A 24,409-nucleotide genomic window follows, 5' to 3' on the forward strand; every position below is an offset into this window, starting at 1 on the left:
CGTCACCAGTTCACTACCATAAGCAGATGAACAGAGGTGACAACTGAGTAACGTCCTTTCATCATAAGATTCTTCTGAAGGATATTATTTATTTTACCTTGTTTTCTTTTTCCTTTTTGTTTTCCACTTCTAGAGTGGGGAAGACTATTCTCACAATCATAGGATAAAGAAGAAAATAGAAATAAAACAATTCCCTTTCTCCAAAAAGGCTCTCTGGCCCTTAGGTATATTAGTACCTGGTATCAGATACGATTGCAGGGCCCCAGGCAGCATGCAGCACTACTGAGTGAGTCCTGCTCTACATACCTGCCCAGAACCAACATTACAAGTACCTCAGCTGTTGGAATCCATTAAAAGCGGTCCCTTGTGGCAGTCATCACCCAGATTTTGCAGCACCATCAGGCAGATTCTCTAACCATTGAACATGCAGGGCCGTGAAATCTTTCCCAAGCTCAAGTGCTGATACTGGCAGTATCTGGAGTCAGCTCTGCTTAAAGTTTTTTTGAGTTGGTTTTGTTGTTTTCTTTTTTCAAAATGCCTGCTTTTCAAATTCTATTACAGAAAAGGTAAAGCCCTGCTTTAAAGTAAAAAGATGCAAAGCAAAAAGCTAAAAAGCTTTAAAGTAAAGCAAGTAAAGTAAAACAAGACTGTGCATGGCCACTGCTCAGACAGGAGGCTATTTAAAACTAAAGTAATGTGCTGCTGTCCGTGGTTCGGCGCAGCACTCCCCTCTAATTAACTCTGACCCAAGGCATTGATCCCAGAGATCCTGTGCTGTGGTGGATGTCATTCGTCACGGGAAGAATGTGCCAACCGTGACAAGGATTTGTGAGGAAGCTAGGGTAAACTTTCTGAAGAGCGCTGCAGTGCCACCAGCTTTTCTGCCCTCATCAGGTTCCATCTTGAAAAAATATTCTTAGTACTTCTCAATTCTTGCACAACTCGATTTGGCATGATTTTTATTCCCTTCTTATCATCAACGAACTGAGGAGTTAGGTGAATTATTAATGGAGGCAGCCTCAGGGCACATTTCAAAGGTAGGTTTAGCACTGGTCTGTGTTGGAACATTGAAAGAAACAGACAACGGTCCAAAGCCCTGCTCAGTGCAGAAGCACAGGGAAGATCAAAGGTAACAGAAGCGACGTTTCCCAAGCCGAGCCACGTTAGCCATTACTGAATCACGACAGCAAGCCCTGAGCCAGGAGTTTTCCAAGTATAATTAGAGCCGTAGCCTGGCGGCTTTAATTCTTCAGGAAGAGAATATCACTTCTCTACCGTCATTCTTTAAATCAGTCTGGTTGTGGCCAAACAGAGTCAATAAAACTGACATTACAATTTTAAGTATTAGCACAGTTATCTTCACATTAATGACTTCACCTTTCTCCTAGTTTAGACCTCCTAACACTTCTCAGAACACATCTCATCACTGAAAATACCACCTAAGAGGAGAACATACGGGAGCCCACTATTCAGAAGTACATTTTTTGCACATTTCCCTTGATTTTTTTTTGGCAGGTGAACCCTTTTATTTATTTATTCAGTGGGAAGACCTTTACTCAAAATGCTTTTTTTCTGCAGCCAAACTACTGCCCAGCTCTTGGTGCGGAAAGGACGCCTGTGTGTGGGTTAGCCTAAATTGGGAGGGAAAAAAAAAATCATTGGAAAGCAGAGATAACTTAGATAATGCTGATTTAAAAGATCTTGATCCTGGACTATTAAGGTGATAAAACCAGGTTCTTCCTTTCCAGTAATAGAGCCCAGCCCTTGTCTGTGATTTCTGCTGAGAATGGCTGGCTAGGTCTGTATCACTACTACAGGCAACTACAGGCAGAGGAATGAATCAAGTTTTCCAGGCCTCACCAGTTAGAAGTGACTCATACAAATCCTGGATTAGAGCACTGGGATTGCTCTGCTCGTTGCTGATAAGCAGCTGATTCCCTGCATAAAATTTCACATTCAAAGCAAGGGGACTGGAAACCTTTCCTGTCAGCCCTGCTCCGACAGGCTCGCAGTGTGTGACTTGCCAAGCTACAGCTTAAAAGCAGGGGCTCTACTGAAAGAAAGAGTTTGGCCCCATGAAACCAGCATCAGCAAACCAGTCTTCCCTTTTGCTGTGCAGATTTCACTGCACAATATCAATCCGGAGGCAAGAGATGCCGGCTTGGGTTTATGCTATTGAAAACCCAATGTGGATAGATAGCATCTACGTTCATCCAAAAGCAAAAAGATGGCAAGTGCATCTATCACTGTGTATCTTTTTTTTCCGGATTGTTAGAATATTCCTTATTTCTGCCTTGCAGAAGAACCACAGAGTAACACACACTCCATAATTAGAAAGCACTTGGCAAAGATACCATGGGAAACAAACCACCCTAAACAGGCCAGGAATTTGAAAGCCCTTCCTCTTGCAGGTCAGAGGAACGTCTTAAGCAAAAAATAGAAATTTCTTGAACCTATCACATGCGTCTGCTGTCCAGACTATACTGATCTAAAACCGATTAAAATGCCTCACATTCCTAGGACCCCCTATAGCAGAAACTGGACGTTCTGAAGGACATTTGGCCCATTGCTTAGGAAAAAAGCCCTGCTCCAGCAGAGGCTGAACATTTGACTGCACAATAACTGAATAAATCAATTTCCTGCTAAAGAACCAATACTAAGACTTGATAAGGAGGCAGAACCTCTTCCCCACACCAGTAGCTCTGCTAAGAACTGTTCTCCACCTTCTTTTTGTTTGTGTGATTGCATCTCCTCTTTCCCCACGCAGAGTAGCCAGCTGTCCCCCAAACAAGCAGATAGGAACAGAAGCCTGGACACAGGACATTGGCTCCTGGAGACAAAACATTCCTGGTCAGTTATGAAACCAGAGACCTATAAAGGTTGAATCAAAATCCCATTATACTCACTTAAAAGGTGTCTCAAAATGGTAAAGCTCCTTAATTTCACTGCAAACTTCATGACATCACAAGTTCTCCAGATTCTCTGATTCTGTGTGAATGTGTTTGCACGATTACAGACAAAAGCTTAAAAATGTGTTAGGTGTGGCCAAAAGGGTTCAAAAAACCAGAAGACAAAGAATATTTAAATTATTATTTTGGATTCTAATTTATGCTTTGTAATGCCTAAAACTGTCAATACTGGTTTTGTTTGTTTCAAGAAAGCTTCAACAGTGAGAACACTAAACTTATTTTCTTCCCAAGCCCAGTCTTTCACAAATAAACGAGAATATTAAAAAAAAAAACAACCCACAACGGAATATGACAAAAAAGAAGATAGAGATGCAGGCCTCTCCTTGGACTCCTCACTTTCTCTGTAAGCGCTGTTCACTATTTTGATACCTCTGATGACAGATGCATTTGAGAAACAGCAGATTAAAAAGCACATATGCCGTGCTCACATTTAGTTATGGCTCCCGCACACACACAATAATTCTGGGTCTATGACGTGAGTGAAAACCGAAACTGGGCTAATCTAACAAATTAAGATAAATTTTCCTTGTTGCTGCTCTCTCCTGAACCACTGAAACAGAAATGGATGACTGGCTTTGACAGTGACCACCAGAACAAAGTCCCACTTTATAATTACCAGATGCCCTTAATACGATGCCAGTTTGCCTCATGCACGTGGCTGCTCTCGCTCTGTCCCGCTCACACGCTGCCCTGTGGGTTGTTTTACAGGACTGCAAGACAGTCACCTCTTCAGCTGATTTTACAAATATACTCTACCCATTCTGAATCCGACAGTAATTGCTGAACTCGCTTCAATAGCAAAGAGTGTAAAAACAACAGGCAGTTTGATTGCTTTGCCCGTACTTTGATACAATCAATTTAAGCAGCTCCCCTGTAGAGTCTGTGGCAAGCACAAGAAGAGCTGTTCTGAGGGAGCTGTTAATACAAACAGCCTGACTCAGTTCAGCTGATGTGCATTCCTCCCAGCTGACTTTCCAAACAGTCACTCCCAGTGGCAGGACCTACATCTTCCTTTTAAGGGGAAAAAATGTTTTCACAGGAAAAATTAAGTGTTCAAAGCCTGTGCATATCTCTGTGCTTGCAGTGACCAATCTCTCCTTCAAAAACACGTTCTCGTGGCACACAAAACAGAAACCTCTCCCTCCTTAATACAAAGTTGTTCCTCTGTTTTAACACAGCCATTAGCTTTCTATCAATACCCTGGCAGGTTGAGGCGAAACATCCTATTGTACTACTTTTCACACAACCCAACATGAAAAAGAGAATTGGTTTTGCAAAGCATTAGGATGACTACATCTGAGAGAGAAAAACGTGGCTGAGAAAGAGCAGGCAGAACTTACAGGCTGTAGACAACACTTTACAGCTCACATTGGTGGCTGACAGTTCCTATTCCTTCAAATTTCTTTTCCTGCATTTCTGAAAAGAGGCTTAGTGTTAGAAAGGGATTAAGACTGGAAAGCATATCATAACAAAAACTTCTTGTTCTATCGACACTAGATAAGGGAAGAGTGAACACTGGTGGTTTGCCTGCATGTTAGATGAAGGAAACAGGATTTCCCTCTGCTACTCCCTGAGCAAGATCCCAAGGAAGTGTTTCTAATAATAGGAAATTACTATATAAGGCCAGATCACCACTAAACTGTTTGCAGTCTGGAAAAGAAGAACATGCAAGAGTACTGAGGAGGGACATAACTGGCAGAGCAGGGCTCTTCACTCATCAGTATTCTCCAGGAAGGCAGCATGCAGTATCCTAAGGTTTTCCTCCATAGAGATGGACAGCACTTAATCTGTGACTTCTCCTGAGCAGAGCGGGGCCTCTCCCAACAGCCCAAACCCAGAAAACTAAAGGTAAAAATTAGAGCTGCTATGTCCTTTTTCTGTCATGCCCCTGCTTTTCTTCATGGGAGGAAAAAGACAGACTGATCAGGCTTTCAAACCTACAAAACAGTGCCTGCAAAGCAAGGCTGGGAACACCTCTGATACGGAAAGGGCATGAAAAGACCCAGCCATGTCCTAAAGCATGGCGTGGCCAGTGCTCGTGCAGAAGGCAGGCTGACAGCTCCCCTACCTGCCCTTCCTGGGCAGTAGATCCATGGAGCACAACGGTTAGCTGCTGCGTTCAATCAACTCGACAGTTCTCTTATTTTATTTTAAACTGTAAGGATGTTGGGCACCTGTGGAAGGAGCCATTTAACTTATTTTCAAAAACTTAATTTTCAAAATGTTCCCACGTAACAGTATCCATTAATGTGTCACGGGCCAGCAGGTTCAGCAGCAAACAGCTGCAGATAGCTACACAAGCCGTGTACATCTCAGCAAAACTGTCAGACCGACTTCTGGCTGGAGCTGCAACCGTGGCTCCAACGCACACTTTTTACCATCACTTCAGCAGGCACAAAACCTGTAAGCCCAGTTAAAGACAGATTTTCCTTCTTCTTACACAAATGAAAGGGAGTTCCTACAACAATGCTCACAAAGACCTCCTCTGGATGAAGTGATATAACTGGAACGTTTCCCTGTGATCCACAGTGAGGGGTATCTTTCCATCTCTGCTTTGTCTTTGGATAAGGCCAGAAGCTCGCAGCTCCCAGTGGAGAGAAGCTTGCTGAGCAAACACAGTCTGACACAGTCCCATAGCTGCCACAGAAATGAGTACAATATAAATTCCTAGACAAGTTTATCACCCAGACTTTTTTTTCTGACAGCAATAGATGTTTGTGACAAAATGTACAAATAATTTTGTATCTGTAGCCCTGCAACACCCTATCTCTCTTCTGCCGACAAACACAGTCCCTGCTGAGTTGCACAGCTCCTAGTGGAACCTGAGGCCAAATCCCAACCAAGATTTCAACTTGTTAGCTGGTAAGATCTCCCCGAGCTGAAATGGTCGGTTTGCCACAGCGAAGTTAAGCCAAAAGCCTTAAAAAAAGCAAGCTAGGCTACCCTTATGAAAGACTCATTGATGAGACAGTAAGACAGTTTTGTCAGCAGAAACACTCTTCTACACCACAGCATCAGCAGCTTCATATTCCCAGTAACGTGACTGAGATTTACCATTTCCTATACTGTTCCAGAGGATTGCTCCAGTGTAACCAGGCTCTCAGGTACGTCCTTCACTGGTTGCTCTTACCTTGCCCTTGTCCCCATACTATCTGGCCAGAAAAGGGTGTGCGCTCCAGGGTGTGTCAAGCTTTCCAGGGCATATAGCAATTCTGTCCCAAGAGGATGTTTCACGTTTGACTTATCTTTAGGGACATCTTGATTTCTGAACATTTTTAAACTGACCTTTAATTTTTGTCCAATTAAATACTTCCCATTTTTGCCTGCACAACGAGGGAGAAAACAAGTGCAGGCAGCAGGCAGGGGTTTTTTTTTCTGAACCAGTAAACATCAGTAGTTATGACTCAAGAGAAAACTAACTACAAGAAAAAAGAAAGCATTCATATTAAATACCCTTGTGCCTCTTTTCTCATGTAATAACTGCTCTGTAACAACCGTAATGCAATTCAGAAATATAGCCTGTGCTGGTATTTTTTGTGGTCAGTGGTATCTGAAAGTTAATTAATTTTGCAAAAAACGATGTCTGGGGAAGTAGCTCCCTGTGCATTTGAGTCAGTTCAAAGTCTCAGCTTTAAGCCTGGGCCCTAATGCTGTTGTCGTCTCCACTCACTTTTCATGACAAGTCAAAGGATGCAGTCACTAAATTGTTTGTTCAGTTTCAAAAAGTCTGCCCCAGGAGAAATAAGGTATTTGTCTTGGCTCTAAAAAGTGAGAAGAATCACAGGTATGAGACTAGGAGTCTGAAAGCAGAGATCAACCATCCCTACTAATGTTATATTAACAGGATCCCAAGTTTCCCCCATGCCACCAATGGTGATTGTAAAATTCTTCTCTAAATATAGGAATTGTCTGTTTACAACTGCTGACACCAAAACAGTAAGCTTAAGTTGCTTTATTTTCTTTAGTGGGCTAAATCTGAAATCTAGAGAAGGCTACCTAAATTACATTATTTTTAATTGTGTCAACACGACTCATTTTACAGAAGTCCAAATAACAGATTTATCTACTATATCATACTGCTTTATAGGAAACAACTAAAACTTGACTGACTTGTCCTATGCTGTTCTTTTTTCTTTTAATTGACAACTTTCATCAATGCAGTTTTGCATTCGAACAAACCACACCCAAACCCAGACCATTTGGTATTGTAAAAAATAGTCTAAAAAGGAAATACCTCCCTCCAAAAGAGCCAAATGAAATTGTTTCTTTTAGTCAACATCAAGTTTTTCCTTTTCATAAAGTCTGAATGAAGCTATTGTTGAACTCCTAGCTTGCTGTCAAAACCATGAACTTTTCTGCTGTGTGGAGACTGGAGCACAGGTTACTATCTAGATTTTATTAGTATATTCAAGCTTCCTATGTCAGAAATAAAGGCCAAATGGCTAAACTTTCCTGAAAGGCACAGGACAGAGGATTCCATATGCAATATATTTCCTGAAATTCTGAGTCTTTTTATTAAAGAGCTTGTAAATGACCGATACCCCAACAATTACTCCCACCCCCCACTCCTATTAGTGTAATAACAAATTCTCTATTATAGAAAGTTCATAGTAGCATAAAGATATACGTATCAGTATAAATCGTATCCCAAATTTAGGGAAATGTTGCTATGAGCAACATTTCATATTGGTACAATGGCATCTGTCACAGGTTTGTTCCATGTAATTATACATTCCTTAAGGAAAAAAAAAAACACATGCCAATCTGCAAGTATTTTTGCAACATTTCATTCTGAATCCAGAAGCAGGTGATACCTGGGAGAAACAAGTTCTTATTTTCCTTCTGGGTGTGACACTTTTTTAATGCAAACTTAGCAATACTGTAAGCAAACTACCATGCTGAGCCAAGTTCTGTGAGCCCAGAAAAAGGCCACATTCAATGCTTCAGACATTCAAACAAGTGGAGTACTTTTTAATTTGATGATTTGTAAGTGTAGAGTTTACAGGCACAATTTGTACTTCCACCACTTTTTTCTCTGTCCCAAACTGACTTTGTTGGCCTAAGGCAAGCAGTTATTTTGGGACAATGAAAAGATATAAATAAGTTCTAATAAAACTATTAGGAACACATATGGTACTGAAGTTCTTTCAAACCCTTCTTTGTTAAGGGAACAAAGAGCATTTTAACATTTATTGTGATGGCATAAGTCCCCTATGAAAAGTTTAAGAGTTTCAACAGCAGTCTGGAGTAAAGCTAGATCATGAACCCAAAATAAGAACATCCAATGATCTGTAGAAATTCCAGATTATGCTGAAAGAAATGGCCCAAGCAGTTTCCAAAAGCAGACGAAAGAAAAGTAGACACACAGTGCAGACTGGCGATTTGGCAGCGTGTCAGACTTGAGGCCTGGCAACCAACAGGAGCACGTGGGCAGATGATATTGCAGCTGGCTTATGTCTGAGCTGCTTCCCTTTACCCTGCCTATTCTGTTGCTTCTGAAAAGGAGGGTAAAAGACACCAGATGAAGGGTATTGTCTGAGGTAATCTTCTGACCAGCCTGACAGTACCCCAAAGATCCCACAGTGAACAAAGTCTTTAATGATTTTGTGAATTGCAAGCATTTTTATCCAAAAATAGATATATCCTCAGTTAACAGTAAACCGGCAATGATGTGAGTTGCCATCACATTGGCAAAAGTATTCCAGAATGGCTGGAAAATACAGACATCATTTCAGGACATCACACATCCACCGGCACCAGCTTGCACTCATCAAGCAAACCAGAATGTTGTTTTCCAACATTTTAAAACCTGATACTCCTATTCAATCAAAACTACATTAAATCAAGATTTATTTTTTTTAAGTAAAAGAAGAAGTAATCATATTTATGTTAAATAAAAATCATTGGCTTGCAACTTAGTAAGCATCCTTTGAAGTGTAAGGATTATCTCATCTCTGAGACATGATTTCAACTCCCTGCTCACTCGGGGGAACTACACTATCCTGCTCACTGCATTCTCAAGATTTTCTGCATTATCAGAAACACAGATTTAATCAAAAACAAAGACAAAATACACACTAAAGATTAATCAAGGAGCCCATTCCTTTGTGGTTCTCAGGAACGCACGTTCCACATCTGGATAAACATGGACCTATGCAGTGAATGGAAACATTCATTCCCCAGCTGTGTCTAGGTCCAAATCCTTCCTTTCTCTCTTATTATTTACGTACAGTCCTACACTGGGTGGTAGAAAAACTGCATAAATCCTGCTGAGGCAGACAAAACAGGTAGCTGCAGGCAGGCCCAGCAATCTTCCTATTGACCCTTTACATCTACCATACAAACAAAAACTTCTGGGCTGTGATCTCCAACCCAAACGAGATATCCTGAAGGAATTCCCACAGCTCCTGTTACTTGGCTATAATCAGCTGGTTGTGGCATTAACAGAAATACCAACTGTCCCACAGCATTCTGCTCTCTGTCAGAAGACGAGGACTGGCACCCCTAAGAATAAGACATAGGAAAAGGGAAGCATCCGCTTGTGCTGACGCAGATAACGAGCACGTCATCAAAAAAGTGAAAGGTAATCCTTCTGCCTTGTAGTACGTAGGTGGGAGCTCTCTCCACATACAGCCACATCATGCTTGAAGTGCATGGATTCGGAGATCTCAGGGAAGTTGGCGATCTTCTGATCTTTTGTTCTGATGCTATCTGAGGAAACCCTACCGAAACCCAGCTGTCCATGGCAGCTAGGACAACAGGAACTGTCAGAAGTGTCATCTCACTGGGAAGGAAACACTTTCTTTCCTCTGCTTTGATAGGCATAGATCCTCTAGGTCCCCCTGGGGAAAGTGAGTGATGCAGGGCCATGAGGGAATCTGAGCTCTAACCTGAAAGAAGGCTCCAAGAGTCTCAAGAATAGCTATCTCCCATAGAAAAATCAATACGTGTTATCAAAGCCTATAACGTAAGAAATACATACAAAACACAGGCAGCAGCTTTCATTCCTTTGCTTAAATTTTTCCGTTTAACAGCTCTCAAATACTGTCAGCATCATTTGCTATCGTAGCAACAACACGAGCTCAGCCTTAGCCGCTCCACAATAACGAGAGGAGACTGCAAAGAGCTGATAGAGTGTGCGTGGCAAGCCCCAGATTAACCCTGCTTCACTGAGGTCAGTGGGAGCTCTGCCATCAGCTTCAGTTGTGTTGGAGTACAGCTGTGGTGGGAAAAAAGGTGAAGCTCTTTTGTATCACCTAAAGAAAAGCATCAAAACGTAAGGGTTTGTTTCAGGAGCTATTGTTTGTATGGCTGAATTAGAAAACAGAGGGACACAGGGAAGTTCATCACTGTAAATTATTGATCCACTGCTTTCTAGACATTGAAACTGGTAATTAAACAAATGGTAAAAAGATACTTCATCAATTATGGAGGTGTCACTTTAAATTACACTTGCTCCAGGATGAATAAAACAGAGATTAAATGCTATGGGTACTTCTTCATGCCAGCTTGTTGTTCAAAATCCTTGCTACAACATTGATTTTAATTCTCTTACATTGCTGCTTCAGAGCTGCATGCTCTTTGCACTTACTAAGCTAGATAAGGGAAAATGAGAGCTTTTGTTTCACCTTTTTTTTTTTTTTTCCCCCCACACACAATGTCCAGAAAGAACAGTCCCATGGTCAGGAGAGAGAATGTGGAGCTCAGACTAGTGTGATCCCTTTTCTGCTCAACATGTTTAGGTTATACGGCCGTAAGTCAAGGCCACAGCCTCTGTGACAACAGCCCTCCCTCAAAAATCAGACAAAAAACAACAAAAAAAAGTTTTGTCTATGAACAGCCAGTTGTGAAATCTCTGAAGTGCTGCGTAGGTCTTATGGTTTTTAGAAAATATATACAGGTGCACACCCTCCACAACCTAAAATAGCACTGGCAAGCTGCTTCTGAAGCAATATGATGATGACACCAAAGATACCCTTTTAAGCAGAAATCATGTCACAATCATAATGGCTACTTAAATTTGATTTATGATAAATTTTTCTATCAGGGTGCACTTCTTACTGCATCAAGCTTAAAGTTATCTCTATTTCACATGTTTAATATTATATGAATGTTAAAATATACTTGACCTAATACTCCTTTTGAAGCAAAAACAACATCCAAAGAAGAGCTTGGCCATCTTGCAACTACTGGCACAGATGCTCTCTAAAGCCATTATTACATCTCTCAAATAGGTTTCACTCCAGGAAAGCATTTATTGAAGGCTGAATTCATCAATTGATTGAGATAGGTCAGGGTGTATAAATATTCTACGTGAAAGACTGCATATGCAGCCTAAGCAGCCAACTTAAAGGCGCATGCAAAAAACCCCTAACAGGTGGACACAGTTGGCATCCTTCACTGAGCAGAAGCAGCAGTGAAGCAATAATGCTAGGAGGCAAGATCAGGGAAACAGAAGTTACTGGTGGAGCCATAATATAATCCTAGAAGTCAAAGATCTTGCGCTTGCTGTGGTGAAGTGGGGAAGGAGTGAAGGTGGGAGTTCAGAGAGGAAAGAGAGGGGACAATGTGATGAACTGTAGGAATATGCTGGGGAAGCTGGAGATGAATGCATCAGCAGCTGATGGAAATCATCAAAAGCAGGAGATGAAGGCTGGACGGTAGCATTTTTGTGAAGGAAAGAACACCAGCTCTCGGTAGGGGGACAAGAGAATTAAAAGGCTGAGCTGACTCTCCCTACCGCTCCCAAGTAATGAGGCTGAAGTGCAGGGAGAGCAAGCTCTGCTGTGGGCCTGATGCCAATTGCTCTATGCAGTTTTCCTTGCCTGTTCTAAGGGGAGTTACACAACGTGAGTCTTTATTCATAAGTGCCTGATGGCGTCCTGTGTATACAACAGCTCCTACCAGCAGAACAGTATTTGTGGGAAATGTTAGGAAGAGTGTCTAAGAGAGATAAAGCCTTTGAGTTGCAGACGAAGCTGCCAGCCCTCATTTCCAGCTTGTCAGAGCAAGTCCTTCTTGAAGTCAGCAGCCTGGAATGAAGAGAATCTGGCATTTGTGCATGTATGTATGGTTCAGTCAGGGCGGAGCGGCTGACTTTAATCATACTTTCCACAATCGGGGGGGGGGGGGGGGGGGGGGGGGGGGGGGGGGGAGTGGGAGTGGCAAAGTACAGTGAGTGATGGGCATTATCTGCTATATATTCACAAATTCCTCTTCTTTGACTTTGTATTTCAAGCCTGACCTCCTTTCCTGCTTCCACTAGCCCCTAGAGGAGGAGGGGAAGGGCAAGCACACAGAACTGGAATTTGAGAGTCCTTCACATTCTCGGGATTCCCGGTGTCTGTGATAGGCAGCACAAAGGCAGCACACACTTGTCTGGTAATCTGACAAATTCCACATTCTGGAGAATTACTGGAACAGCTGATGGGTGACAGGAGTAGCTACATGCAGGTACTACCCTTCCCTGCAAAGCTGAACCTCTCTATTCCAAAAATCACTAAATCCAAGTGCTAACTCATTACTACCTCTGCTGCTCCAGCTTACCTGCTGGGTGATCATCTGTGTGTTTAGTACGCACATTTTAATGTTGTTTCTTTAATTGTCTTTTGCCAGAATATCTCTTTTTTCTGGGCGAAAAAGAATATCAATAAGGCATCTAAAAATACGGGCTTGCACTAGCAGCTGCCAAACCTTTTTAGTTTGTTATGAAGCCTCTTTAACAAGAGTGCTATGAAAAAGGAGCAAAGCTCCAAAACAGTTTCATCCAGCTGCCCACTACAACGTTAGCAACAATAAAGAATTCCAGTTCAAACCACTTTTGGTTGCCTTCTACCCTCACAATGAGGCTACAGTCCACTAAATCACATGGAGCTTCAATTCCATCTAGAAATAGCCTCCTGAAGTTTCTATTGCAGGATGGCATTCCTAAATTTTGTTTACTTGGGTGCCACTACTGGTGGTGACAGCAACAGCAGCTACAAATTGCAGGAACCTGCATGTACGCCCAGAAAGGGCACACATCCAGATCCAACCTCTCGCACGAAAGGTTTTGGCAGCAAAATGAATTCTTTCTCCCTTACCCTTTCTGTGTCGATCACAACGTCATGCTCAGATACCACAACACTGTAACCCTGTCCTACTACCCCACACGTGTAGTGTGGGACTTGCTGGAGTCCCACAGGGCCCAAAAGTCCTTTGAACCTCTACATCTGTTGAAGAGCAGCGCAAAATTGGGCATCCCTGCATCCTCAGCTGGGCAGGGCGTCCCTCATCGCACTGGCTCCCCCAACCCCTTCCACAAGCAGCAATGCTCTGGGAAGTGGCAGAGGTGTATCTGCTCCAGAAAGAGCAAAACACACCAGACATCAGTGCCCAACCGGGCCGCTCTGACTTGGGCTACGCTCCCTGCTTTGAACCCCGGCCACGTTGCACTTAGGCAGCCACTCGCCGCTTAGGCAAGAAGCGGAACAGACACCAGCTTCTCCTGGCTCAGCATCCAAGTGTGTTTACGCTGGTTGTCTGTACCAGGATTTATCAGTGCCTCTCTATTCCTGACCTGATACCATGATAACAGGCAACAGCAATGCAGGCACTCCACACGCAGATGGTTACTGTACTGCTTAGGAGCTATAATAAGTATTATAGCTTGGGAATCCCCACTACAAGCAGTGGAGTGGAGATAGTGTATTCTATTTATAAATCTTAATAAAGCCAACATTTAGAAGATAACTAATTAGCATTTATGTTCCAAACAGCTGGCTTAGCTCCACATCCACAGGCTGTAAGGTTTTAGTGCCAATCAGCCCACACACCATGGCACAAAAGTCCCCCAGTATGACTGCAGAACATTCTAGCAAACTCAAACTTCTCCTCACTACCACTGACTTCAAGGACCAAAAAACAGTAGCATAAGAAGGGAACGGCTACACAAGCCATCATTCCCACAGCATTACATTACAGACACTTCTCCAAGGTGAAAAGAGCACAGAAAACGTTCCCCAAGGTGCCAGAGCAGTTCCAGGCTGCTGAAAGTTGACCTAGACAGCTGACATTACAGCGATGCAGCCCATCCTCTGTCCCCAGCTGTGCTTGTCCTGGCGCTCTCCCTCCTCTGTATTGGGACCGAGATCTGTTCAGCTCTGAGGAGACAGGTCAGGGAACTAAACAAACAAAAAACTTTATTCTCTTTTTCTTCATCATTGTTCTCCAAATTTTGTTTCAATCGATTCACCAAAGGGTCAAATGGATGCTAGTACAGGTACAAGGCAGGGAGCGGAGAACTACAGCAAAACCAATTTAAATTGAACTTCATGTCAGTAAAAGCTTATCTGAGATACTGGGGGAATACATCCTCCTTGCAGACAAGTAAAGAAAGGGCATTTCATTGAGAGTGATATAGATGAAGCTTTAAGACTCTCTGGCCGCTTGCTTCATCCCCTACCCTTTACCACATATACATGCCTCCAAATGTTTAAAGCGTTGAGCAGTGATGTGCATATATTATCACCACCAGCAGCCTCCAGGACAAGCCCAGGAATGATGCTAGAGGCTACAGACTGTCAGCTGTAGTGTTCGGTGGTCAGGAAATCAGCAATATAAACCACCCAACACATGCGGGTATATATGTCACACCAGATTTGCCAGCAGAAGCAAGCCCAGCTAATACACTGGTCTGCTCTTCAACAAATTGCAAACAACCGACAGTTTTGGGCAGGTGCCTTAAAAATGAGGGCTGATGATGCTGCGCTCTGATTGCAAGTACGCAGGAGGGCAGGAAGGGGGGAGCTCACTCCACACACTCATCACTGTGCCAGTTACTGACCCAAATGAACTTTCCCATTCCCTATCAATCTGCAAATCTCAATCCAGCCCACACTAAACACGGATTGATTTTCTACTCTAACAAGCACCGTGTCACATTTGTGTTAACTAACCATCAGTTCAGATAAGTGGTTTGCAATTAAGATGATTTGGTTTGGGGCCAGTGAAAGTATGACCTGAAAAGCACTTTCAGGAGTTCAGTAGAGTGCTAGAGAAATTAACCAGAGAAATTTGCTGGCCAAAAGAGAGGCCAGGTACCAAGCTGACAGCTACTTTTAGACCTTTATACCAGAATTTACCTTTCCAGCCTATCCAAAATGAAAAGCAAAGTTTGTCACAACAACACTTTTCCTTGGAAAGTAACAGCTTGCTTGTACAATGCTTGCAAAAGATTTCTTTGTGAACACTGCAGCACAACGCTGATTTTCTTCCACTCCCCATTTTCACTCAGGTGGCAATGCGATGCTTTCACAGGTGCTACCCATTTCTGATGGGAGACAATTAGCATTTCAGCAAAAACACATTCACTGGCAAACAGCCAACTTAACTGAAGCCTCTAGAAAAGTTTCATGAGCACAGCTTTTGAGTTCCATGGACTTCAGCCTGGACATAGTTCACATTCTCATCCTACACAGAGCCACTTTGTGGAATTTTCCTCCCATTGCAAACTGAACTAAGAAAGTGGTTTGGACAGCAGCAGTTGCCAGGTAAATATATTCGAGGCTTAAGGTTGGAAGGAGCTCCCCTATGTCCCCGCCTAGACACGGAATCATCAGAGCAGAAACAGACACTTGGCAGCCAGTCAGGTTTCAGTTTAAAGAGAGATCAAACACCCTCTTTCGCTCTGCAAGTTTTTTGCATACAGAACTCCACATCTCTTGCAACATTTCCTCTTCACATGGTGCCCTCATGACCAAGCTGCCAGAGCAGCACGCAACACCTCACTCCCAACACTCACTACCTGCCAGGCTCTCAGCCCCAGACATCCCCTGCTCTGCTAGCTCTCGCTCACACGGTAGAGAAAGGTTTCAAGGTGGTCACTGTCTAAAGCAATCTCCGGGAAGAGCAGCTCATCTTGGACACTCTTTTTTAATTTTTTTTCTTTTGCTCTCCTTTCCTTTATACTTCTTCCTTGTATCAGGACAGGACAGAATTAATCTCAAATCAGATTAGTTTATACTTGGGATAAATGATGCCTGAAAGCTTTACATAAATATATAAATGGCCCAAACTATCAACCCATGTATTCCTTAATTATATCAGGCAAAAAGAAAAAATACTGTGTTTGTATCATTATGTCATCACATGTTTTTCTTAAATGTTCTAGGGGTTCTAACACACCTCACAAAGGTACATAAACTCTCTTCTATTATTCCAAATCACTCCTAGCTTTCTTTAATCCCTGCATAAACAGTCGTGAGAGCACTGTTTCTTCTGTGAAGTGAGGAGACATCTTTTTGGTGATCTTAAAGAACAGTATTTTAAGGTAGACATCTAACTGACAGGCAGTGCTACTGCTCATCTGTACTTCTGTAACAACCAAGATTTCAAACAATTTAAAGAAATGCTTTCTGCTGGAAACCAAAATTATAAATGCTGAAACCAAGAGAGAGCACCAAGACAACAGGCATTTGTCCCCGAGTTATTTCATAAGGCTGAGCTTTAAATTTCTTCAGCTAAATAAGCCTGTGGATCCACTACTTCAGGAGGATGCACAGACAAAAAGGAGAGCAAAATAAGATTGGCTGGATTTATGACAGTCTTATTTTGGTCTCCTAACCTGTTCTGCCTCCCACACCTTTTTATCCCCCTCAGACTCTTCCATCCTCCCCTCCTTCTTGGCCTGTACTTTTCTTGCTGAGCTTCCACACCATTTTGGCCTCCCACTCCTTTTTGGTCTCTGCTTTTATTGGTCTCCCACCCCTTTTCAGCCTCCACTATTCTTTCTGGCCTCCCACTCCAGTTTTCTTTCAGACTCCCACCCCTTCAGCCAACACATGATATTCAAATTCCCTTAAGCTTAAGAGTAGGTAACTTCCCTGTCCCATCAACAGTATCTCACCTCGCTATGTGCATCCATACTTTGACTTCTATACCCTAGCTGACAGAAACAAGACATCTCGGAGTAAAAATGGCATGGTTTTACGCCCAAGGAAATGTGCTGGCTCTCAGCAACTCCAAATCCTGCTAGGACTCTCATAGCACTGTAGTTAATTGTGTTAATGGAGGTAACGAAAGTAAAACATGAGTAATTCTGCAGTGGTAAAAATCAAGAGTTTCAGAGCAATGCTTTCATAAGGTTTAGGGGTGATGCAAATCCCCACCATGCCTGTTTAAACAAATATAAATTTGTCCTAGCTTTGATAATGGCTCCATAAGCTGCTGTTCCCAGTTCCTATCCACCAGCTCTCCCGACAGAAGATCAACAAGATTAAAGTTTAAAAATCATCTGCATTCCCACAGAGTGCTACAATCAGGCACACAAAAAACCACCCTGTACTTCTCTGCAGAACTTGCTTTTGATCCCCTCCCCCAACTTCAAGAGCAACAAATCCATGCACAAAGAAAATGGGGATTTTGGAAATTACATATTTTGTATTTGCCCTCATTTTTGCACAAAAGCTTAAGTTTTCCTTTCTATTTTCAAATAAAATTATGGCCAAAAAAGTCTGTGACTTTGGGATCAATCAAACAAAAAATACACTATTCAAAATGCAGTGTTTGAGAAATGTGATAGGTACTTTTTTTGTGTGTGTGGTGTTTTTGGAAAGATGCAACAGATATAAAAGCAGTCCCTCGTTATACATTAGTAATCCTTTTCCAGTAATCATGTTGCTCTGAATCTTCTCTTCCAAGTTGCAATATTTTTTAACTACGTGGTACTTGGTATCTCTGAATGAAAATGAAAGAGAACCGACCACAAAATTCAGAAATGCGTAAATTCAAAAGGAAGATTTCAAGTATCTTCAAAAGTTACAGTTTAACAGTGCGAACACTTCCCACAGTTCCCTCACACCCGAGTCAGCCACGCTTAGTTGCCCCCACTTCATTCCTGAAGGAACAAACCCACGGAGAAACCCTACTACATTGCATTGTGTGCACTTGGCATTGTTTGTTCAGCACACCAAAAGGCAACCAGGTATACAAACCCCAGCTGTTATTAGAATCTTAACAGATGTAATATAGTTGGGTAGGAAAGCTACCTGTGACATCCATGAGAAAATAATGTGCTAACACAAAACAGCTGATACATGGTCCAGAAAAGGCAGAAAACTGCTCACAAATGAACTTCAGTGCTCACTTAAAAGAAGGCAAAAGAAACATCTCTTTTGCTGTCTAAGTTCCAATTCTGTCAGAGAGAGAATTCCTGGCTTCCTGGTGCAAAGGTGTGGCTTTCCCTCCCAAGAGGAAGAAAAGGCAATTCCGAACAGACTCCAGAAATCCTAAGAGTATAAGACAACCTGTTATTTAAAACAACAAGATGTGTGAACAGAGAACAAGGCTTTCTGGTCTCTAATTTGGAAGGTTCAATAAAATTAGAGAAAAAAATAATAATTTTTTGCAATAATCCTTCTTCCCAAAACTGCACCATTGGACAAATCAGCCCTTGCTGCAGATCAAAACCTGAACTGCAGAAATACTACTTATAATGCAACTTTGTGTAGCATTGCAAATATGTATCTGTTTTTGTTTCTTTTTAAAATGTTGATTATAGTGTGCTGCCTTGTAATGCATGGAACTGCATATTTTAGTTACTAAAGTCAGCAAACAAGTCTGGCTGTTGGAAGTAATTTCCCTGAGTAAACAATGACTCAGTGTGGAGTGTATAAGGTAGAAGTTATTAGTTACTGTTAGCAAGTTTAACCCAACTCACAACACTATACAAAGACACGCTTCAGAACGGAAAATAGTTTTCCTCCTACTTCTGTAATTCCAGTTATACTGTTTCAGAGGAATTTAATTTTCTAAAAAGCTAAACAAATCACTACCTCCTTATTATATAACTGGGCATCGACTGAACTGGACCCTTCAGCCATGAACAATAAGCACAGTGAGAGAGGCGAGTTTACCCTCTTTTCTGTTCTCAGTTTGTCATTACAACTCCGCAGTAAAGATGATTGCTTCTTGGACAGGAACATCCCATCTAGACCAGGCAGCAGGTGATAATGAAAACAGACATAAAAACAACCATAAAACACTGGGTATATGGTAATGAAGAAAAGAATGCTGTACGCTCACCAAAATAAAATCCTCTGACAAACACTGTTCTCTAGTTGAATTACAGCTCCTTCAATAATCCCTCTCTTCATTAGTAAAATGGCCAAATACACCTGGTGATTGTCAGCTGGCATAAGGCACCACAGATCACTCTAACTAATGAAATGCAACCTCAGCTGCTAAGACACAAAGGTTTCCCTGAAGTCTTAAAACCACTACAAAGGCTGTTCTCCAGCTACGAGTATGCACTGTCTCAAAAATTAGGACCACAACTCTGTATTACAGTTTGTAAGGGTGAAATCTCTGGTCAGATACAAGAGCATTACACGGAAATCGAGAGTCAGATATCCATAGTAAAGTTTTACTAGAAAAGTGCCTCCAAAAGAAATTACTGAAATAAATTTCAAGGCACAGCCTTTTAAAGCAGCTATAGCTTACACGGTCCAGTCAGCATCCAAACAGCAGGCTGAATGCCATCGTAACTGTAGTTTTGTCCACATGCATCTTTTTGTTTAGCAGCAATTTTAGAAAGGTCTTTTATGGGGAAAGAAAAAAAAAAGCAAAAAACTCGAAACATTATTCAGAATAGCACGGATGAAGGATTTTTTTGACCTTCATAGACTATCCATTTCTCAGCAAAAATCAGAATACATTTTGACATAACATTCTTTGCCACTAACAGTGACACTGCTCGTTTGGTAAATGAAACTTTCCAGTAACTGCAGGCTGCCCTATCTTCCAGCTCCAGGATCCTACTGCCTAGAAGGCAAACACTGTAGCATTCCAAAGGTACTGCCACAAGATCTGTTAAAAATCTATGTTCATTTATTATCAGCTGCTGAACTGAATTACAGGAAGGGTGGTGGCCAAGCTGGACCAAGGCCAACGTACCGGTTAAAGGGCTGCAAGTGTCCCGGTGAAGAAAAGCTGGCTGGTCATTCACATGTGACCAAGTGCTTTCCTAAAGAACAAAACTGCCAGGAAGAGCTATCCATGCATGCATGCAAGTCACAGGAGTTCTAAATACTAACTTTTATTGCCTTCCACTACAGGAATTTAATATAGGACAGACTACACTGAAGAAAAGGTAATTAACATTAACAGAAAAGGTACTGGCCCTGCTACTCCTTATTGTATTGAAGAGTATTTAAATAATGCAGGGCAGGGCTTTAAAGATTACTAGCCCTTCCACCCCCATGCAACATGACTCAGGTGCAGTAAGTTACTTGAGATTTCTCCACTCAGAACCTTCTGTCATAACAAACTTTGTTAGCCTTTCACATTTACTTATACTGCTTGCTTATATCTTTATTAATGCTTTCTGGGAAGAGCTGGTCACCTAACCCACTAACGCAACAACAAGGAGTAAAGTGTGCAGAGGAGGGCACAAAACATCACAATGTTTTCCAGCACAGAGATCATTTAATCCAGACAGAGGCACAATAGAAGTGGCTCCCTCTGGGCAGAAAAATAACTGTGTTACAATCTCACAGAAAGACAACCCATGCAAACCTCATCCCCTAGAAAAGCCGACAGAAGGTTAGATGTACGGTTACTGTTGAAGTCAGGGATAGTAATCCTAGTCAAAACCAACCACATCACTCACGAGCTCGTTATGAAGCAGCGAAGCAGGATATAACACAGTAAAACCCCTGATGGAGGACAAACCCATGCTCTAACTGCAAGTGCTTTACACCAGTACAAAGCATTGCTGCCACCAACGGAGCAGTCCCCACCTGATCCCAGCCATTTCTTCCTGTGCCATCGTATTCTTTGTGCAGGCAGAGACGTTCACATGCTCACACAACGAGCTGAGCTGGGAAACTGCTCCAGACAAACGACCTATTTGTTTTGCCTACTCAGTTTTAATTTGGATCAGCTCTGAAAAGTTAACCACATTTGACTGTCATCAATACAGGTAAGCCAAAGCACAATACAAATGGTTTTCCCCACAGCAAGATTTTAGAATTGTGCAAATATGCCTGTATAAATGGTTCTTCAGTTTGTATGAAAGGACAAGTGCTTTAGTGGCATTTGGATCACTTACAAAGGGCAGTAGGGCACACCATCCTTAGGACTGTACTTGAAGTTCTCTCCACCTCCTTTTCTACAGCACCAGTAACACACTGCATTTTCCCAAACATACATTTGTCCTACAGAAGGCACTAGCTATTTGAAAGCACCCTGTGAGCACTTCTCACCCGTTACTCCTTCAGACTGGGAGACAAAGTGCTCTAGCCCAGTGATCCTCAACATTCTGCATGCTGGAACTATTCAAAACTGTCAGGTAAGAGCACTGGGGTGAGGGAGGGGGGCAATGGACTGAAATACACAGTGGCTGTGGTTTATACGTCGCTCTGTGACTGCGGCCAGCTGCTGCAGTTTGTTTCTCCTGCATTTGGTGCAGGTGTCCATTTTGACAGGGGTAGAGGAATTTGTACAGTTCCTAGAAAACATGCCGTTCTCAACACACTAAGGCTGGGTCCTGTAAGCAAGATGACACTACAAGCAATAAAACAATCCCAAATGTCTGAATACTACTGGAACCATCTTATTTTTGCATAAAGGCATCCACAGAGTTTGAACTTATTCCTAGAAAGACAGAGTGTATTGAATCTGTTGCTAAGCATTCTTGGCCCACGTTTTTTTACTGTCCTTCCTCCAGTGGGCTTAGATTAAAAAAAAAAAGAAAGAAAGAAAGAAAAAAAAAAAGCTTCTACCTGACTTGAATACTTTTGTCAGGATCTATACAGTTTCTCATAAACAATTATAAATTCTGAAGATGTATCATAATTCACAAGTTTCTTTGCTATTAGTTATGCAAAAGTGAACAGAAATTACACGCTGGATCCTGAGTCACATGGGATCTCTCACTCGCTTGGCGTGTTATGAATCAGACTTGTTTTCCCTTTAAAAAAAGTAATCTATCCTTTATGTCATGATAAATTAGGATAACGTGCGTACAGTCTAGCACTCCACTGGTCCCTGCCAGGCACAACAGAAGACAAGATTTATATTTACACAGCCACTCCCTAAAACACAGGGTTATATTGAGTATCAAAACTTAAAATCTTTAAGTGCAATGACAGTGGTTGCCATACCAGGGCCTACCGTAAAAATTAAGAACTCGTCAGCTCCGTAAGCCTTAGGCAGTTACTGAAAGTTTTGAAAAGGTGCTGACAACTGGTAACTGTCTATTGCTCCAAAAGTAGATGAAAAAAAATACCTTTCTTCCCCATTACTCTAAGATGTGGTTCTGCTTTTGCGGCTTGTCCCACCAACCAAACAAATTTTCTCATTTGTCACTTTCTAAACCAAGGCAGCTACCATCTAAAGTAGGTCTGGAGAAACCTTCCACCTCAAGCAACTGTTATAGAAAGAATAAATACCAGAATAGTCTCTGTATGGTATCTCAGAACCATTTTTCTTCCGTAACCTTCCGAAACGTGAGGATGCAGATCAAGCCAGGTTACTTCAGAAGTTACATGTTACTAGAAGGAGTTGTTCATTCAGCACAGAGTCAGATTCCTTCCATAAATCACTGTCACTTCAAGCAATTAACTCCAGGTGTATTAGAAAAGGGAAAGACTGGCACAAAAAGTAGTGCAACAGATGGGGACCCTCGAGTCCCAGTGGGGATGCAGACCTATGGTCAAAGCTGGAGAAGTTAGGGTGTCTGACATCTCCACCTGTACGAGAGGACTGAAGATACCGAGCTATCTTTGTGAAGTGCTTTTAGGCACCTGTGCAAAAGCTGACGGACGAGGAAGAACGATTCCAGTATAAGCGTAAGCGCTGCCCACAGCAGGGCGTACCGCCAGTCAGCACACGGCAGCGCGAGGACATTTATGACAAGTTCGGTATGTACAGAAAGCCATGCTTGAGAGGAAGGCGGCGGGACCTCCCTGACACACCGGTCGACGGCCACGTCTCAGCTCGGGAGCGGTCCCCGTGCTGCCCCTACGGCAGCTCTCCGGGCGAGCCTGGGCAGGAGGGGAGCCCGTTGCAGCGGGGGACGGCCAGGCAAGCGGCACCGGGCGGTGTCGGTAACGCTGCGGAAGGGGAGGGGAGGGCTGCCCCGGAGCCACGCCGGGCAGCCGCCAGGATGCCGGCTGCTCTGAAAGGGTCATTTGTTTCTACCGTGGAAATTTCAGAGTTTCCGGGGGAAGGTGGCCGACTCCGGGGGAACGGCCAAGCCGCGGGCGCCCTCCCACCCTCCCCCGGGGCGCCGGCCGGTGCCGCCCCCCGCGCCCCTCCGCAGCCCCCGAGCCGGCGGCGTGCTCCCCGGGGCAGCCCGCGGCCATGTGGCCGAGCCCCGGCGCCTTTCGGCCAGCGCGGGGGGCGGCGGCCGGCGGCCGCGGTCACCCCTCCCTCGGGCCGGGGCCGGCCCTGCCCCGCCGCCCCTGCCCCGCCGCCCCGCTCACCTGCGCTCGGCGCCCCGCGACGCGCGGCTCGGGGCCCTGTGGCGGCTCCGCCAGCGCCTCGGCGCCGACTGCCCAGGGGAGCCCGCGCCGCGCCGCTAGTGAGCATGTCCGAGCGCCGGGCATGCGGAGTGCGGGCGGCGAGGCCGCGGCCCTGCCTCCGCCCTCACCTGCCGTCAGCTCCGCGGGGCGGGCCGCCCGCACGGCAGCTCCCCCCGGGGCCCGCCGGCACCGGCCGGGCCACCCGCAGCCTGCCCGTACGCTTCGGCTCGCGTCCCCGTGGCTGCCATCCGGGCGCACCTGCCCGCTCCAGGCGCCCCGCAGATAAACCTCGGCCCCCGATAATGGCTTTGCCATCCCCTCCTCGCGGGCACCTGTTTGGGGGAACCGTCAGGAGCGCATCTCCCCGGGAAGGACGCAGGGTGAAGTTCACTCCGGAGCCGTTCCCCAAAGCCAGAGTGAACTGCCAACAAGCTCAGGTAACCACCCGCTCCGTGCGGCAACACGCATCCCGGTTCACCTCTCCTAACACAAGGCAGGCGAGGCATGGGATTTAATCCCGACCGACTGAAGCATACCGAGCTGAAACAGTCAAGCCCTGCGCTTGCCGCTCCTGCAGCAAAGCATCTTTAACCGTGAGCTTCTGTTTGTATTAAAGCACAGCACATCAGAAACGGCTTTTTTCTGGCCATTCCTGCAGCACCAACAGAACTTGATAAATAGAGACCGATGTTCTCAAAGTAGCAAATTAAGCAAACTACAGTTTTACAGACTTAGGAGTTTCAAATGAGTATTTGAAACTATTTAGAAAGCTGAACCAACACCTTTTCCCTCTGTCTCCCCCAGGATCCTGGCATGTGCTGTTCAGGATAAAGTTTAAAGGAATGGTTCCCTCTGGGAAAGACAATTCAGTCCCGCCGGTGTCCTCTACTGTCACTACAAATCAGACAGTAACATTCCCAGACCGTTTACTGAAAA

General features: G+C 43.8%; 1 protein-coding gene across 5 annotated transcripts in view; it reads right to left on the bottom strand.

Annotated features, from left to right (window-relative positions):
* Positions 1-23,582, bottom strand: part of MYO1C (myosin IC) — a 131,403-nt gene extending 107,821 nt beyond the window's left edge. For all 5 annotated transcript variants that reach the window (XR_013925790.1, XR_013925791.1, XR_013925792.1 and 2 more), the window contains exon 1: positions 23,435-23,582. Coding sequence is in view for 1 of the 5 variants with exons in the window: in XM_080374086.1 (XP_080230212.1) it covers positions 23,435-23,557 (123 nt within the window). In the remaining 4 variants the exon portion in view is untranslated. The remainder of the gene's footprint in view (positions 1-23,434) is intronic.
* Positions 23,583-24,409: the final 827 nt, after the last annotated feature.

The sequence above is a fragment of the Falco punctatus genome (assembly GCF_963210335.1).
Source record: "Falco punctatus genome assembly, chromosome: 1".
NCBI classification, from domain to species: Eukaryota; Metazoa; Chordata; class Aves; order Falconiformes; family Falconidae; genus Falco; species Falco punctatus.